The sequence below is a fragment of the Nannobrachium achirus genome, assembly GCF_963921795.1.
Source record: "Nannobrachium achirus genome assembly, chromosome: 17".
NCBI lineage: Eukaryota > Metazoa > Chordata > Actinopteri > Myctophiformes > Myctophidae > Nannobrachium > Nannobrachium achirus.
Window position 1 is genome coordinate 16,832,997 of NC_137824.1, and position 20,034 is coordinate 16,853,030.

General features: G+C 43.5%; 1 protein-coding gene across 1 annotated transcript in view; it reads right to left on the reverse strand.

Moving 5' to 3' along the window:
- The window catches only part of flt4 (fms related receptor tyrosine kinase 4), a 197,567-nt gene that overhangs the window by 113,134 nt on the left and 64,399 nt on the right, over positions 1–20,034 (reverse strand). The window contains exons 2-4 of the mRNA XM_080746555.1: positions 15,883–15,979; positions 10,287–10,567; positions 2–123 (exon numbers count right to left, since the gene is read on the reverse strand). Of these exons, the coding sequence (XP_080602681.1) occupies positions 2–123; positions 10,287–10,567; positions 15,883–15,979 (500 nt within the window). The remainder of the gene's footprint in view (position 1; positions 124–10,286; positions 10,568–15,882; positions 15,980–20,034) is intronic.

The window sequence follows — 20,034 nt, forward strand, 5'->3', positions numbered from 1 at the left end:
CCGCATGCAGGGTGACGTTGAGGTCGGGGACGGTGACCAGGCAGGGCACCACCACTCGGGGCACAAAGCTGTTGTAGAAGATGGTCTCCAAGGTGCTCTGGCTGAGGAAGGGCTGCTCAGGGTCTGTAGGGACCACACAGACACAGAGAGAGAGGGGAGAAGATCAGTGGTGATTGATTAGTGACTAGGGATGCCGCGATATACTGTATTGCGGTATTATCGCGGTGTAAATAGCCACGGTATTGACACTGTGAGATTTCCGAGCTCAACGTATTATGCTCACGTAGCCATGAATTATAACTCCTGTAGAGGAGTGGAAAATGAAACCAAATGAACCCTTACAGGTCCATTTGGTTTTACACTTTTACACTCTCAAGAGTTAAAGGTAGGGCTGGGACTTTATTTGATTAATTGCGATTCATTAATTACAGAAAATTAACGCGATCAGTTTCGGGCATACCGATCATAGCGATGCACCAACCAAGAAGAGACAACAAACGCAAAGGGAGAAGTAGCCGATCAGAGCGCTTTGCTTGGCCCAGTGGATGCAAAATTTTGATTTAAAAAACTCACTTGTTGATTCACTCATACAACAAAATGTGTTTTACTTGGAAAAAAAATGCTTCTCGGGTCAAATATTAATATGCGATTAATTAATTACAAAGCCTGTAATTAATTTGATTTTTTTTAATCGCATCCCAGCCCTAGCTAAATTATTTTTAACATCTGCATTACTTAAAGGACAACTCCGCCCTAAGTCACTTCTAGGCTCATTTTCCTACTTATATTGAACCAAAATTACTGTCCATGGGGTCTATTAGGCACAAATGCTCCTGTTGTCCAGTTTCCCCAGCAGAACCCAGCAGCTCTCATAGCATAGAGTGGAGCCTATAAGCCTATCACTTTTACACTATTTGTTGTGGTCAAAAGTGATTTTATTTTTCATGAATGTGTTACTAGTTGTTATTACAAACACATCCATGCCATCGTTGTCCCACAAAAGCCATCACACTCTGCTAAACAGATGTTATGCTTTTATGTGTTTTACCAAGTCCCGGAAAAGATGCCCTGTGATTGGCCAGTACAGTCACTTTGATTGGCAGTTGTGCCGAATGCTCACCCCAAAACATGATTTATGTGACTGTGGTGGCTTGTGTGGAGCAAACAAGGCATGGATGTGTTTGTAATGACAACTAGTAACACATTCATGAAAAAAAGAATCACTTTTGACCACACCAAATAGTGTAGAAGCGATAGGCTTATATGCTCCACTCTATGCTATGAGAGCTGCTGGGTTCTGCTGGGGAAACTGGACAACAGGAGCATTTATGCCTAATAGACCCCATGGACAGTCTTTATGGATCAATATAAGTAGGAAAATGAGCCTAGAAGTGATTTAGGGCGGAGTTGTCCTTTAATTTACAGGAAGTCTGCACAATTAGATAACGTAGAAGAATTGTTATTTTGATCAACGTTTGCCTGTTATCTCTCCTAACATCAATACAGCATGCTATTGTCAATCTGGGAACCCATCATCAAAGAAAGGGCTACGCCCACTCGGTCTGTCTCTCTTCCTTTCTTCCTTCAATGGCGTAGCCATCATTGACTCTGTCTCGAGAGATTGTGCTATTGTGGACAAAATCGTATACAACGACAACAATTTATTCGAAGTTTTAGGTGTGAGAGGCTAAATCTCATCAAAAGGTGATCCGTGGCTCAAATGCACACAAAAATAATGGACCTTGACATGAAAAAGGTTGAAAACCTCTGCGTTAACAGATGAAAAGAGCACAGTGAGAATCTACAGTAGGCTACAGACCTGGCTCCAAAGCTTCATAAGGAACAACAGATGGCCTCGTAAACCAGCTTATCACCCGCAAGGATAGGAGACAAGTTATTTATCAACATTACAATGTACTCCAGTGCTTCACCCCAGCATTACTGTACCCAGGGACGTGCTGGGCCCCTGATTCAGCCCGGGAAAAAGAGTTGGAGAGGCCCTCATTGCGCGCTATAGAGAGAGATCTCTCTCTATAGCGCTGCTGCTACTCAAAGATTTGCCATTTCAGATCATGACAAGTGACAAGCCAGTGGGCCAATTATTGTACATGAGTTATATTTCGTCGTTGTCGGGTGGAAACCTTGTATGTCCAAAACCATTTGTTTTGTATTTATCATTTTAAAAATGATTTAAACTAGTGAAAACAGCCGATCTACAAGCACACAACGCCTCGCACCGCGAGGCGTTGTGTGCTTGTAGATCTGCTGTTTTCACTACTTTTGTGCAACGGCCTTGTATGATGAAGCAGGGCTTTGCTTTGCGAAAAAATGTATACATTTGAAACTTGGAGATACGAGGTTTCTGCCCGACAGTGACGATTTACTTTGTTGGCCGCCCAGCCCCCAAAATGGAACGAAGGCCGACATTTTATTTTTAATTTTTTTCCTAATGGTCGGCCTGGACCGGCCGGGAATGAACCGGCCGTTTGGGAGTTGTCCCGCTTTTCCCAATGGCCAGCACGTCCCTGACTGTACCCATAACATGGCCCTATATGAAGGTATATTTATAAGCCCTGACGCGCAACAACGACCTGTGGGCGTAAATCAATTCCAAATCATTTTGAAAAGAGGACAAAAAGAAGCGCTGCAGGGATCAGTCAATGGCTCTAATGGATCCGGTGCTCTTTGGTGATACCGGTAGGAACATAAGAACAAAAAAGGGGTTCTCAAAGGTGTGGGCTGCAGACTCACAAAGAAAGAAAATCCAAGGCGCTCTGTCTTTGATGAAAAAAATATAAGGATTTATTTGATACCAAATCATGTTAGGATTTCTCCTCGGGGTGCCAGTTGATGGGATATTTTCTCTCCTGCGCTCTTCTAGGTAACACCTTGTCATTTTTCTCCTTTTTTTTGTGGCATGACATGCTTGGCACCTCTTGTACATAATACAGTATGTACATACAGTGTGTTCCCACTCAGAAAGAACAGTGTACAAATACACGCCTTTCTGCAGTGGTAGAGCAAGTACTCCGAATCTTGTTTTTGTTTGACTTGCAGTGAGTAAAAGTAGCAATAGAAAGCAATACTATAAATACTCTAAGTGAAAGCCCTGCATTCAAGATTTACAAACATATTGGTATCAAAATGAACATACTGTACCAAAGTAAAAGTACTTGTTGTGAACGGCCTACAGTATTGAAAATAAACAAAGTACAAAATATGTGGCTATTGTATGTTTTGCAATAATAATCTAAATCTAATATAAAGTACTGTAGTAGCTAAAGCTGTCAGATAACTCTAATGGCAGTCACAAGTACAGTATTTCCCTCTGAGATGTAGCGGAGTAGAAGTACAGTATAAAGTCGCATCACAGCTCATTGTGAGCTTGTAGATAGGCCATGTTAACCCATTTAAACCAGGAAAGCATGGAAACTGTCAAACTGCCAAAGACGTATGAGGGGTTTTGGGGGCTTTTCACACTAACTAAGCTGTCTATTATTATTCTCATCCCCTTTTCTTTACCCCACGGCACCCACAGCATTCACTTCAAGCTTTCTGGAAGCTCAAACAACGGCAGAGGCTTACTGTATGTATCTGCCCCGCAGTGGACAAAATACATCCACGGAACTGAACAAACACACTAAGTCCTCCGGCTCCTCACAGTGAAAGTGCTTGAGTCTGTACAGTACATCACCCCAGGTATACATATATATGTACAGCCTGACAACTGAGAGCACATAGGTCGGCAATGGCTCAGGGGTAGAGTGGCCGGATGGGAACTGCAAGGTTCACAGTTTGATCCCGGGCTACCACAGAGTTAGTGTCGAAGTGTGCTTGAGCAAGACTCTGAACCCCTAATTGCTCCTGATCTGCAGGTTGGTGCCTTGCATGGTTTCCTCCACCATCGGTTTATGAATGTGAGTGTGACTGGGTGAATGTACTGCACAATCTATGTAAAGCGCCTTGGATAAAAAGCGCTATATGAATGCCCCATTTACCATTTACATCACCACAGGTATACTGTCCTGTGTATACAGCATGAGAACTGCTCAACACAAGCACAGCGTGGGAGGGGTTCTTACTTAACCTGGGGAAAGAGTTTCTTGAGGCGCTGCTACACGGTCTCTCTGCATTCTATGTACTGTATGTCAGTGGGCTGTGACCCCTCAAAATAATCCTATTTGAACTTTTGCCCCATCCTGACAAGCACTTGGAACTAGGAGTTGAGGCATTCATGCTTGTTTGACTCGGTTCCACAGATAGATAATGTGAAATAGAAGAGCTTAATTTACCAAAAAACACAAAAGTTATAGAATATGGAGTTAAGAGGTTTCTCTGCCCGACAGCGACGACATGTGATTAGGTGGTGGCGTGCCTTGAAGAGCCGTGGGGCACAGGGGGCTGTGTGTGTGTGTGTGTGTGTGTGTGTGTGTGTGTGTGTGTGTGTGTGTGTGTGTGTGTGTGTGTGTGTGTGTCTGTCTGTCTAACTGAAGCCACGTGTGTCCCCTCTTATCCCAACACTTTGAGGCCTAATTTATGGCTGTGATTTCAGCTGCTGTTAATCAGCCTCCTGTGTGGAAGCTGTTTTTGGCACCTTGTCAGGGGGGCATAAACACAAGCTTAGCATGAGAGAACCACTAACACCTTGCCAGGGGGGCATAAACAGGAGCTTAACATGAGAGGCGGGCAGTAGTGGCTCAGGGGTAGAGTTGCCGTCTTAAAAGACCGGAGGGTTCCCAGTTCGATCCTGGGCTCCCCCAGAGTTAGTGTCGAGGAGTCCTTGAGCAAGACTCTGAACCCCTAGTTGCTCCCGGTGAGCAGGTTGGTGCCTTGCATGGTTTCCTCTGCCATCAGTGTATGAATGTGTGTGTGTGAATGGGTGAATGTACTGCACAATCTCTGAAAAGCGCCTTGGATAAAGGCGCTGTATAAATGCACCATTTACCATTTACAGTTGCTAGTACTTGAGTTAAAAGTACCACAGCACTTTCTTATTAATTTTAAAGCGTTGATGTATTATTTAAAATGTAGATGTTGACATTTTCCAAAAAAATAACATTAGTGAAATGTATATTTCTTGCAACAGAGTCTTGTGAAACACATCAGGCAGTCCCACGGCCTCCGGGGAGAACGGAGCACAGCTCCAGGACAGTGGAATAGAGTTAAGCAGATGAAACAGGCTCTTTTTGGCAAGGTACACTGACCCCCAGAATGACTACACAACACTCCCACACGCTCCTGGGAAATTATGGATTTATGGGAAAGATATATATATATATATATATATATATATCAAATTTAAACAACACTGGTGCTGAACGGGGGGACAAGCAGTTAATAGTAGTTAAGCTACTCCTGGGTCAAACTGGGACAAACGTGAAAAAAAAAGGATTTGGGCACTCCTGGATGAAAAAGCCTTGATTAATGAAAAAGCCATGATGGAAAAAGCTTTGATTAAAACAACATTACACACACCTACAAGGCCAACATGTTTGGACCCCGACATGAACAAAGACCACTCTAATTTCAGGAGCACCAGTTCACACAAGCAATTAAACAATTAACACATCACCAAGTAAGTGGGTAAACCTAACCCACAGCAAAGAGCAAACAAGGTAACCGTGACAACGAGGTAAAACAAAGAGAATGATTAGGACATGAACAAATATTAAAAGCTGTAACTTTCCTCTTCTACGTCAGATTTGAACTCGGTTTCCTGAGCTAAAGTGTTGAAACCATCAGGTCAGAATTCATGTCAGATCCTGTGTCTAGGTGAGACATGATCTAAATGTCTCAATAGAAGAGCAGGGAGACAAAAAAGAAACACCTTTTTGACATGACGTATTTCTTTTCTTGATAATCAGTGTGCCACAACAACATTACATTTATTGATGACACCAAGTGTCAAAATAAAAACATTTCCTACAGATCAGACCAATCCTCTACTCTCACCCTTTATGCCAGTGTGCCAGTGCACCCTCCCCTGCGCCTAAGGTTGCCTACCCCTGCGTTATATTGTATTAACATACGCTGCCTACCACACGGCTAAATTAAATTGAATTCATAAAGTAAAGTTACGTTGCGGAAATCACAAAGAATAATGCGTATCGGCTAAACAAAAAGTCACATACTGCAGAGAAAATCATCCAACTAAATACAGTAGACGGATATTTTAACAAAAGCCCATGAAATTATGTCTAATTGAGTAGCTGTGTGTTTGTCAGGTTTCATTTTGCTCGGAGCGCCCAGATTCTCTGTTCTTCTGACTCACAATGAGAAATGATTAACTGATGTTGATGGTCACCTTGGAACGAGGAAAAATAATGAGTTTTTTTCACTGTTTATCTTGATGTCAGTGAGGCAGAAAGATAATAGTGTTTTATCATGTGTCTGTTTTGATCACTGTTTCTGTGCCTGCCGCAATTTCAGACCCAACAAAAGATAGGCTATATTTTACTCTCGTGGATCTCTACACAAAACATAACAATCATGAACCATGAACCTCTGCGTGCGTGCGTGCGTGCGTGCTGTGCGCGTGTGCGTGCGTGGTGTGGTGTGCGTGCATCACATTGATTGCACACACGTGTTTCTCTGTTATGGGGTGGGCCGTTTCAAAATTCAAGGGCCACATCAAGCGTCCTCACTAGTGTTTGACAAGACATTACACCTATAGTACAATGTCAGACACACAGTACAATGTCAGTGTGTGTGTACAGATGCACTGTGAGCATATAAGCATGTTTAAATGTGTGTGTGCATGTGACTTGCATGCCTGTCTGTATGTACTGTATGCATATGCATAAGGGCAAGTGTGTTGTAGGGTATATTCCTGCCTGCTTGCATGTCTGTGTGCGTGCGTGCATGTGTGTATTACTACTTGTGAGGGCCAAATGTCCCCAGAAGTATAGTAGAATTTGATAGACAATAGACAATAGCAATGGTTGTTTTATGTTTAAACCATATTTTTTGCAATAGACTACTTAGATGAAATGGGACATTTTGCATAATGAGTACTTTCTACTTTTGATACCAATACTTTTGTACTTTTACTAAGTACATTTTTTATTCTAGACTTTTACTTGTAACAGAGTAGTTCTACATTGCAGTACTGATACTTTTACTTAAGTAAAACACGTGAGTTTTCCCACCACTGCTGATTTGCCAGTGGCAGGCACCGATAAATAGCTGATCTACACGCTCAGTGCGTGTTTAGAGCTTGAAGATCTGCTACTGTACTTTTGACACTATTGTGTGACGCTGTAGTATCATCAAGTAGGGCAGTGGTTTTCAACCCGTGGTCCGAGTACCACCAGTGGTCCTTGAGGGGTCCCAGGTGGTCCCCAGCTAAATGATGTAGAGTTCGTAACCAAATGGACGCCAATTCATTTTACGGGTCCATTTGGTTTCATTTTACACTCTCAGGAGTTAGGTTATTGTTAAACACCTGCATTACTTAAAGCTATACTGTGTAAGTTGCTAAACTAGTGGTCAGTAGCGGTATTGCTTTTTTCGGCTGTTTTTCGCCCGGAGTCGTCGCGGACCACCGCCGCGGACCACCGGAGCGGTGCCGCAAACCACCGCGACCGATACGAATCCGTGGAGGTGTAGAATGCATGGTAGAACGTAATTTTCTGGCCAGGATTTGGGGATTAAGAGGTTAAAGGAGTAGTTCACCACTTTTCAACCTGTCTTCATATAATAGGTCCTCACTAATGTTCATGATAAAATATCACAATTTTTTTCTACTCAGTCCAAGTCTCCTAGGAGAGCTGTGGGAAGTTCAGAATCCATCGTCTTGTGGCATCATCATTTTCCAAAAAAAAAATGTAATCAATATTTTTGAAAGAAATATTTAGATTTTTATTATCGCGAGAACAATGGCTTCAACTTTAAAATTGCAACTTTTCAGGAATAGAAAGCCTGCAGTTTCTATAAGCTGGATTGGCAATCGATGATGTCACAAGACGATGGGTTTCTGACCTGCCCACAGCTCTCCTCTGAGAAAAAAATAAAAAAGAAAAGCTATTTTTGAGTGAGGACCAATTATATGAACATAGGTTGAAAAGTGGTGGAGTGCCCCTTTAACTCATTCTGTGCCTATCCCGAACATGTTCGGCTTTATTTCAATCCAATACAATTTTTTTTTTATTAATTGACTTACCCTGAGCTGCTTGTAGAGTCGTGGGTGGTCCTGGCTCGTCCTACGCTAGCCAGCTAGCCATTTTACATGGTCCGACGATATATTCCATTAAAAATGGTTTAAAATACATTTTTGAGCCCCCCAATGTTCACCAAATGTTCAGCGCCGCTTCCGGAACGACGTCCAGTGTGCCTATCCCGAACATGTTCGGCTTTTTTAATGAAATGAATAAAATGATCCGAGGCCTTCTGAAGCCTGAGCCTAAATTTAAAATCCAGTGTTCCAAATCCGGGGGCCGCCATGCCGGCCGTTAGCCGCGAACGGCGCCGCGAATCGCCGCCGAATCCAATGAAAAACCACATCTTTGGAGGCCCATATCTCTGGATTGTGTTTTTAGGGATGTGGCGCGAGGTTTATTTACGGCGAAATCGCCTAAAAATGATCTTTTAAATGACAAAATGCTAATAGCTATTCTGTAGCCATTTTCATCCGGGACCTTTCCATGACGTGCACGAACGTGAGCACGCGCGTCACTGCAACGTGAGTCCCCGGATGCTAATGCGCTCGCCTATGGGACAAACCCTGGCATTCTTTGGTGCCCTCTAGGGGCTGGCACTGGAAGCGTTAAGAATCCTTCACCATGGTAAACACTGTAGCTGAGCGAGGCTTCTTCCTGAAGACACGGCAGATAAGCTGTGATTGGCCGGTAGTGTATCATGTGTGTATGATCCGCGATGTGATTGGCCAACGTATACACAACGTATACAGATGATGCAGATGACGTTATTTTTCCGCGAAAACTGGACCCCGGCCAGGATCATAGAAAACATATAAAGAGAAGGCTTTAGAAGCTGAAAATAACGGAGTGGGTGTTCTAAAACTTTAGCGATTTAACAGTTAAGACAATTTTAAGATTTGTTTTATAAAAAAAGTTACATGGTATAACTTTAATTTACCAGAAGTCTGCACAATAGAGAACGTAGAAGAATTGTTATTTTGATCAACGTTTGCCTGTTATCTCTCCTATATGGCACCAACATCAATACAGCATGGAATTGTGGACAAAATCGTATCAAAACAAATTATTCTACGTTTTGGGACTGAGAAGCTAAATCTCATCAAATGGTGGTCCGTGGCTCAAATGCCCGATAAATAATGGACCCTGATATGAAAAAGTTTGAAAACCACAGAAGTAGGGCATTCAATTACGAAAACACAGGGCGCCCGCCCGCCCGCACCTACACAAAACACCCTCTGAGTGCCCCATCCTCTGTTTTTCTATCTCACAAAGATGAGAAGCGATCTAAGGTGATGTAGATACTGTGGTTGATGATGGTCACCTTGCAACAAGGAAATGAGTTTTTCTTTGTTTCTCTTGATGTCAGTGAGGCAGAAAGATAATGGCGTTTTATCACATACTGTTTTGATCACTGTTTCTGTGCCGCCGCAATTTCAGCCCCAACGAAAGGTATATTTTACTCTGGTGGAAACTCCACAACAAAAAGTTAAAATATGGAAATAAGAGGCCTCTGCCCCGAAGCAACGATATCTAATAAGTGTGTGTGTGTGTGTGTGTGTGTGTGTGTGTGTGTGTGTGTGTGTGTGTGTGTGTGTGTGTGTGCTTGCGCGTGCGTGCGTGCGTGCGTGCGTGCGTGCGTGCGTGCGTGCGTGCGCGCACGCATGCGTGTCTTCCTCAGCCACTCCTGTGGTGGAAAGAAACTAAGAACATTTACTCAATTCTGTACTTCTATTTTTAGGTACTTTTACTTCTACTCCACTACATCTCAGAGGCAAATATTGTACTTTTACTCAAATTCACTACAATTATTTGAACATTTTAGTAACTAATTACTTGATTATTATTAAACACACTTCAGCCTTATATACAGTATATACTAATAGTAGATGGGCTATTTTCAAAAGAGTCTTTATACATTTTGAACCTGTGAAAAAGGACATTCTGCACAATGAGTCCTTTTACTTTCAGTACTTTAAGTAGACTTTGATGCGGCTACTTTAGTACTTTTACTCATGTGCATTTTGAATTAGGGGCTTCTACTTGTAACAGAAGTATTCCTACATTGCATTATTGATACTTTAACTTATAATGTGAGTAGTACTTTTCCCACCACGGTCGGCCACTCACCCCTGATGAAGACGTAGATGCTGGCGGCGGTGGTGCCGTCGATGATGGCCTTGACGTCGCGGTAGTAGCAGCGGTAGTAGCCGGTGTCGTTGGCCCGCGCCCGGCTCAGCACCAGGCTCTTGCAGTACGGCCTGCCGGGGACCCCCTGGCACTCCCTCACTAGGGCCACCCTCTGCGTCGGGGGGGACCCCGTGGACCCCTGCTGCTGGGCCTGCCGGTCCGTCAGGTCCTGGCCCACCAGGGTGGGGTCAGGCCAGGCCCAGGCCAGCGTGCGCTGTCCCCTGTGTGAGGAGTTGAGGACATGCCAAGGTCACAACATGGTTTTGTTTTTATGACTCTGAATGCAGCAGCTGTGTGAATGAATGGGATTTACCTGCCAAGTCATGTCATAATTGGTCCTCACTAAATGAAGCGTCAGTGTTAGTTTATGCAGGAGTCACATGGGAGCCAAGTCACCACCCAACTGTAGTCAGATGTCAGTCAGCTCTGTTTTCATTCCTCACTCTCATATCAGCTGGTCATTACGTCATAGTCCAATCAAAGCGCTCACTCAGTAAGAAGGCTCCTTCAAATAGGGCTTGCTTTCTATGCCTATGCTTGGTTTCTGAAGCTTAGAACCATTCGCTGCTCGCTGCTATTGTCTCCCTATGGGGGGTATTGCTTAGCGTTCCCTGATTTTGCTTAGCATGCTCAGAAAAGCTTGCACACAATTCAGGGAGCATCTCCAGACGCGGAGCCCTTCAAACGCCAAGATTAACTCTATTCCATTTATGCAATAAATGGTCAAATCTACTTGCCATGATTATCTGTATTCAATTTATGCAATAAATAAACTTGACGTGAACGTTCCTGCCTAAAGTAAGGGATAACGTCTGGCTGAGCGGTCGTCATCGAGAAATACATTCCAGACAATTTGACTCAAAACTAAAAAAACTAAACAAAGTATTTCCTTGGTTAAAGTACTGAAATTATTCCACAAGTGTTGCACACTGTGTGTTTGTTTACATGGCTGTCATGTTGGATACGGCTTAAAATTCACGCAGTGCAGCAGGTGCTCTGAGCCGTTGATTAGACATCGGTCTGTACAGAGCAGAGCGGTCATTATACAGAAATAATTCACCGCTGATTTCAGTGATTGACCAATCAGAATCAAGCATTCAACCAAGCCGTGTAATAATGCTCATTCTAAAACGGCTAGTTCCATTCCTTGATTCTGATTGGCTGGTTGATGTGGTATATGAGACTATAACCCACACCTTGAATCAGTTTATATAAAAGCCAGGTGCGCTATTTCTTCCCACTGTGCCGTGAGGCTGAACTAGAGAAGCGAGCGTTTGATTTTCTCTCAAATCCTGCCGTGCGGGTGCTTCTAAGCGCCGCCCGCATGCATAGGACAGTGACTGAATGGCTCCGGGCGGGGCTTGTAAAGGCAACAAGCGCCCTCTATTCCCCAGGCACATACTTGGCTGTTAGTTTAGGTTGCTATGCTAGCGTTTTTGATGTGATGTTCACCCACATAGCAGCTAAATCTGTATGAAGATAAACATGTGTATGGATGGAATATGGTTCTTAACATGAGGCTGATCTTACACATAAGTGTTGTTTCCCTATTTTTTGGCAAAAAGAATGACGTGACTTTATAAACACACACTGGCTTCCGTAAGTTCCGTTCCTGGGATTGGCTGGTAAACAAGGAAATGTCTCTTCCTGGTGGCGGAGAAGTGTACTTTTTTCTTTAAATAATGGAATGCTATGATTTTCATGTTGCAAAGCAATAAGCCACGCGAGGCTTGTGGTTACTGGGGTAGTATACACCGGCTGAGAGGGTCGGAAACACTCGGCTGTCGCCTCGTGTTTCCCAACGCCTCTCAGCCGGTGTATACTACCCCGGTAACCACTCGCCTCTTGTTGCTTATTGCTTTATTATAGACCGATTTCCTGAGCGACACCCACCATGACTGCGCTGCCCACCATGACTGTGGTGCAAAAAGTCCCACAGTGCTGTTCACTTGCTTATTCCTAACGTAACTTTACTAAGATGGACAGAAGATCTGCTTGAACCTGTGTAGTTTATGACGTCATGCCAGTATAAAATGAAATGGGATTGTGTGTTAGAAAGGGTCCATTTCAGTAAACAGAGTCTTATGCACACCTGATAAACTGATAAAAGATTGGTGCGTAGGTAGGGTGACCAGACGTCCCGGTTTACCCGGGACAGTCCCGTTTTCAAGCTGTGTGTCCCGGTGTCCCGACAAATATCTCTAAAACACTAATACTGTATGTCCCGGTTTTCAACATTCACTGCAAAATTGTCCCGAAGAAGGTACATTTTATGCATTTGTTTAGAATAGTGTATAGTATATAGTATATGACAATAACAATAAAGCACGCACATCCACTCACTAAAAACCAGGTGCCGGGGATGTCCATGGTGTAAAAGAACCAAAATAAATGTTAAACGTTTGGCGCATGACTGTATGTATGTAGTCATGGAAATGTGTGTGCGCGACTGCATTAGCCTGGTTAATAAACCAGACCGCACAACACCACCCCGTGTGTGATAGAGTTTGGTTTATTAACCAGGCAACGACTGCATGCATGTAGTGCATGGTGTGCATGCGTGTACTTGTATTACTATTCTTGTGAGGGTGGCAAATGTCCAAACAAGTATACCTGTAGTACACTTTGAGATTAGGCTTACAGAAAACATTCATGTTTCATGAGGAGTAGGATTAAGCATTTAGAGGTTAGGAGTTATATTAAGCCTGTTTTTTTTGTGCCGGTGTCACACACTGAAAATAGCAGATCTAAAAGCTCTCAATGCGTCGCACTGCAGCACATTTGTGAGCTTGCACATCTGCTATTTTTGCCTTTAAGGTTTGGGTTAAAAAAAGAAATATAAAAAAAATGGCATTGATAAAGTGTGCGTCCTGAAATGATGGCGTCCGTACAAGTATAGTAGTGTGTGTGTGTGTGTGTGTGTGTGTGTGTGTGTGTGTGTGTGTGTGTGTGTGTGTGTGTGTGTGTGTGTGTGTGTGTACGTGTGTACGTGTGTGTGTGTGTACGTGTGTGTGTGTGTGTGTGTGTGTGTGTGTGTGTGTGTGTGTGTGTGTGTGTGTGTGTGTGTGTGTGTGTGTGTGCGCGTGTGTGCGTACATTCCCTTCAGCATCCACACATCGGCACGCCACTGCTTTGTCACATAAACTCAGTTATGTGTAGATGCATTACGCGGGGTCATTACGAATGAGATGGAGTACAACCATTATGGCCGTGCTGTGAGAAATGATAGCTGTGCTTTCACCACATGCCTTCCCCGACTGTAAATGCTCATAATGCGGAGAGAAAATGTTCCTCGTCCTCAAAACATCACGCAGTCAGGGGCACAATAGGATTTAGCCTTTGGGCTATATTTTGTGCAGAACTGTAACTTTTGAGGAAATGGAGAGAAACATAACTTCCAATGGATTCAATGTAGTCATTATTTAATGTAGTCACAAGCTCTGGATAATACTTTTCATTCATTGGTTCAATTTCTATAAAACCCACAGACTAAATCCTCCCGCCCCCAAAAGATAAATGAAATAGCTGATCTACAAGCTCGAGATGCAACACGCTGTGAGCTTGTGTATCGTCATGAATTAAAAAATAAAAAAATAAAACGTTCTAGTTACGTAAAACGTAATTGTAATACATATATGGACATATCTCCATATTTGGGAAAAGTTTCATTAAAGTCAATGGAGAAAATTAATTCACAAATACATTTATATAAATTAAACTATGTAACAAATCTCTTAGGAATCGATTACCGATGAAGCCGGTCTATTTGACATATGGCCCAAGTGTGTGCCTCCAAAACTGTGGGAGGAGTAGCGTGGCAAAATACAGTTTATCTAGGAAGGGAAAGATGGATGGATGTAATAAAGTTGGACAAGTACTATAGTCTGGTTGCCCTGCAGGGCAAACACACTAAAAAGTTGAAATATGGAAATACAGGATTTCTGCTCGACTTTAAACGATATTCACTATAAAAAATGGTTAACTATATCTGCTGAAATCAAACTAGTTTCCTTGCTAACCAGAAAGGGTCAGCAGCATGGCTCTAGTCTTGGTTGGTTTGCAGTTGACGGCTTCTCAGAGAGAGACATAATTCTTTCTAGCAGTGAAAAAGTTTAATAGTGTGGAGGCTTGGCAGCTCGCAGCAGAGATAAGGGGCTATTATAAATCAAATGGGCTTACTAGCTCACATCCCTGGAGTTCAAAACAGAGCGTTGGCGAGGTTTTGTACAAAACTTTTCTCCTGTGACCATCATCACTTCAGGGCAGGCCACGCACACGTTGGATTCTGTTTTGTTTTGTTTTTGTGGGAGTGGAGGCCACGGCCTTCGGTATACAATCATTGACTTTCTGCTTTTATGACAGCATGGCGCCTAAGGGTGCAGCACACTTCAATTCAATTCAATTCAATTTTATTAAAGTGTCAAATCATAACAAGTTATCTCAAGACACTTTACAAATCACTTCTCGTGGAAGGTAATCAAATAAGAACGACATGACGTCACTACGGAGCAAATAAACAAATAAACGCAATGCCTTGCCGAAGTTTGTTTCAGCAGTTCAAACACTGTTTATTCTTTTTTGCAGAGCCACCAATGTGAATGTGAAGTGTGCTGCCAGGCAGTGATGGGCAAGCTACTTGGAAAATGTAGTTACCTAAGCTACAAGTTACACTCTAAAGCTACTGTACAGCAAAGCTATCCCCAAAGAAATGTAGTTACCTTAAGCAGCAACCAACTGGCAAAAGTAGCTAGCCAAATCAACACTACTTTTTTTTTTCTGTATTAAAATGTATTATGTCCTTAAACTGTCACTTCACTGTCATCTGGGGATCCCCCTGGGGAGGTCAGACATCTTGAATGTCCCCTCACTATTGGGGACACTATTGCAATTGACTGGTCTTTACTTATTTATTTATTTTCCCAACCGTGATGGGCAAGATATTTGGAAAATGTAGTAAGCTACATTACTAGTTACTCTGATTAAATATAGCTAAACTACACTACAAGCAATCCCCAGAGAACTGTAGCGAATTTCCGTTACGCTACTTAGAAATGTAGTTAAGCTATATAGCTTAGCTACTTGTAGCCATCACTGCGGCCAGGTTAAGTTATTGCGGAGCAAATAATCAAACAAACGCAATGCCTTGCCGAAGTTAGTTTCGGAAGTTCTAGCATTTTTTTTTTTTGGGGGGGGGGGGGGGGAATGTGAAGTATGCATGCTGCAAGGTTAAGGGTCATCTAGAAGTAAGTATCCATCCATCCCACACACCGCTATACCGATCTGAACCAAATATATTGTTCATGCTGCCAATAGGCCAAGGAGGTCAAGAAGTCACTCAATAAATGTTTTTCTGTCCAAAATGTTTTTCATGAATTCATAATCTCAGATCCACTGTTCGGCATGACTGACATCAATGATCATTAATGTGACATCATCATCGTTAGTACACGACACGTACGTACACACACACACACACGCACACGCACACGCACACGCACACGCACACGCACACAGTATGTATTTATTTGCACTGTACCTGCATGTGATGGTCAGTGTTTGCTGGACTGGAATGACGAGGTCTTCTTTGGGGCTGTCAAGGATGGGCGGAGTCATAGAGAAGCCAATCACCAGACCTGAGAGCAGAACGGACACACAACACACATTCACACCTCAGTCAGGTGATAATGAAGGTTTCAAATTATTATTGTGGAATAAAAGTAAAAGTACAATATTTTCTTCTGAGATGTTGTGGAGTAGAAGTAAAGGTATTGAAAAGTGGACATACTCCAGTGAGGTAAAAATACCTTGAATTCAGGGGAGTTTGTATTGTACATAAGTACAGTACTTGAGTAAATCTCCAGTACTTAGTTACTTTACACCACCGAGGTATGTCATATCATATCATTTTTTCAGGTTATGGAAGGTTCACAGTCACACCTGCTCACATTAAATCAGTGATTCCCAACTCGTGTGCAGAGGCACTTGTGACTTTAGAACGCTGATTGAAATGGCTTTTGGTGTGCTGCGGAAAAATTCAAACGAAAAAGAACAAGAACAACAACAGACACGTGGGCGGACACTGCCGTGAGCCAGTGGCTCATCGTCCCTCGCGGACACACAGCCATCATCAGTTCTAACTTCTAACGTGATCGTGATCTAATGATTAGATTATGTTATAAGTTAGAACATTGGTCTTCAACAGGGACGTGCTGGGCCCCTGATTCAGCCAGGGAAAAAGAGTTGGAGAGGCCCTCATTGCGCGCTATAGAGAGAGATCTCTCTCTATAGCACTGCTGCTACTCAAAGATTTGCCATTTCAGATCATGACAAGTGACAAGCCAGTGGGCCAATTACATGAGTTATATTTCGTCGTTGTCAGGTGGAAACCTTGTATGTCCAAAACCGTTTGTTTTGTATTTATCATTTTAAAAATGATTTAAACGAGTGAAAACAGCCGATCTACAAGCGCATGTGTGCTTGTAGATCTGCTGTTTTCACTACTTTTGTGCAAACAGTAAAATTTTTACTTTTGTGCAAACAGTTTAATTTTTTCCTAATGGCCGGCCTGGACCGGCCGGGAATGAACCGGCCGTTCGGGAGTTGTCCCGCTTTTCCCAATGGCCAGCACGTCCCTGGTCTTCAACAGGGGGACCGGGACCCCCCTGGGGTCCTCAGAGTTACTATAGGGACGCCAAATGTTTGTGTAATAGGAACCTTCTTATTGTTTAACCACTTGAGCCCTAGCACCCCTATTCTAGATCACAACGTATTGCACTGCGACGCATTGTGAGCTTTTAGATCGGCTATTTTGGACAAATAGATTTGGTGTAGAGGGGAAACAAGTACAGAGCCAAAGGTCATGTTTAGAAAGTATTGAGGGTGGGGGCACGGTGGCGCAGTGGTTAGCGCTTCGCCTCACAGCTAGAAGGTCCTGGGTTCGATTCCCGCCGGGGGACGCTGTGGGTGCTGGGGGTGTGTTTCTCCCTCCACGTCATCAGCGCCCACACCCTAGGTGGGGTCAGCTGTGTGGAGTTTGCATGTTCTCCCCGTGTCTCCTAGGGTTGATACCCTCACAAAAACATGCAGTAATCACAATAATGCCTCCCCCTGGCCAGCCGGGGCGCTTGATGGAGGGGAAAGGAACTGGTTGGAATGACGTGTAACGTGTTCCTTCCACGGGCTATGTCCATCCCGGGGAAATCCCCCCTGTCAGGTGAAAAGAAACAACTTGGACTCCTCATACATAGAAGGAAGCATGAGGTGAGTCCGTTGTCTCCCCAGGCGTGGCAGAGGGAGAGCAGAGCCCAGGATTACATAGGCAATTGGCACTGGGTGAAAATGGGTTGCAAAATCGTGGGATAAAAGAAAGTATTGAGGGTTTAAATATCTAAAAAATACACATCACACATGAATCCAACATATTAATAGAAAAGTCTATGAAGCCATCTACGAGGTCTATGAATTTATTTTAATCACCAACACCTTTTCGAAAACATGTAGAGGGGATTATCCCTGATCATCTCTCTCTCTCTCATTTATGGGGTCCCTGGAGACCGTGACGTGCAGGAAAGGGCGTCCGCGTGCCGCCGTGCCCATGAACGTGCCTCGCTAGTCGCGTCCTCTGAGAAATGACCGGACAAACAACTTTCACAACCCAATCATGTAGCGACGGCTGCTATACAGTATGCTGCACCAGGAGGCTGCCTCTCGGTTGGTTTCCCTGTGAAGTCACTTCATTCACTGACGGCATGGTGTTGGGTTAATGTGTGCAGTGTAAAACACCATCACAGCCCTGCTGCAGTCAGACGCCTCCGGCTGCCATTAACTCCCAGCCGCTTTCCACACATACAGTCCATCATGTATTAAAGTGTCACTGTGACTTATGCCCCACCTGGACGCCATTAGAGATGAAACACACACATATCATATACACACGCGCGCGTCGCGCACACACACACACGCGTTACGTACTGATATTCTCGTGAAGACTTTAGACTTTTAAGTTCTAAGGCCGAAACGGCCTCTTGAAAAGTGAAGACCTCCAAAATTATTCCCTCAACTTTACATCCTTGTGAGGACCGAATGTCCATAGAAATTTCCAATATAAGTACAGTTCAAAGTAGACGCGCGCGCGCACACACGCACGCACGCACGCACGCACGCACGCACGCACGCACGCACGCACGCACGCACACACACACACACACAGATCAATAGCACAGTTGATGGTGGCCTGACAAAGTGTCTTTCCCTGCATCCACAAAATCAAATCACGGTAATTTTTTTCTAATCCGTCCCCAGTGTTTGACTTCTGAATTATTCCAATATTGAGCGGTAGCCTATTTCATCTACTGCACAACAGGCAGAATAAACAGGAACGGGACCCAAGGCCACACACAGGAGCAAATACCTTCGCAAGGGCACATATGCCATTTACATATTTAACCTTTGATATCAGTGGTTCTCAAAGTGGGGTCCTTGAGGGAGTTCCAGGGGGTCCCCATCAAAATGTGCTAATATAGCATCAAAAATGTGTTTGGTAAAGGATTTGACATACTGTACACACAGTACAGTATATGATGTGGGAGAACACATCATTTCACATCTTCATACAGTAGCTACTTCGACCTCATGCCATCTGGGCGAAGATACAGAACCCTGAAGTGGGAAAAGGCAGGGGGTTTTAGCAGGAGTTTGTCCTCTCAGCCATTGCGGCACTAAACAAACTGCCCCGTCGATAGGATGGTTTTCTGTGTACAGTGGGGACCTCGTACTGTATTTATATGGTTATGTGTTCTTTTGTTGTTGTTTCCGAACAAACGTGAAGAGTGAAGACAAATATCCCTTTGGGACAATAAACAGGAGTATAGAATGTAGGCCTATGCCCCCCCCCCCCCCTCCCCATTTACTTTAATTTAACTCCACAAATAAAACTTGTAAGCGTATTGTTTATGTTTATTTAACTTTCAGCATGATCTCAGGTTTTAAAATACTTTGTATATATGCATTTCCATATTTGTTACAATACTGTACTTATTTATTCATAGTGCATTGTGGATATGTATTATGCTGTGTACACATACAGTGGCTCAGCAGGTGAATCTACTTTCAGCACAGGTAAGACTATCAGACAGAGATAATTGCTTTCTGTGCACTCCAGACATAACACTGCATAGCAATAGTTTGGACAGGTGCAAAGACTTTCCAGCTGCATAGCCATGGAAAAGCTGACTTGTGCGACAAGGGCAGATGCAGAGTTTGGTTGAATGTATAATCTCTCAAGAACAGACCCTGATGCTACGCAAGAAAAGGAACTTTTTTTTTTTAAGATGGCTAGCCAGATTGGGTTGAATGATGTTTGGCTGGGGAAATTTTTGTTGAGTTTGTGGAAGATCGCCGTGATACTGCAAGTGTAAGAGGTTTTGTTTGATGAGCACGAGGTATGTCTACTCAGAGAGGGCAATTCTTTCAACATAAGATGCTGCATTCAAGTTCAGGAGAGTTTGAACAAGGCAATTCTCTTGAATGCTGCCTTCAGGTATGGAATGGTATTTCACCTCAGTAAAACCGCATTCATGGTCTGGAGAGGGAACTTTTTTACAGACAGATAAAAGGGCAGGAGCTCAAGCCTCCTTTGATGTCTGTGTGCAAGTGCCTGGTGCCTTGCATGGTTTCCTCCACCGTCGGT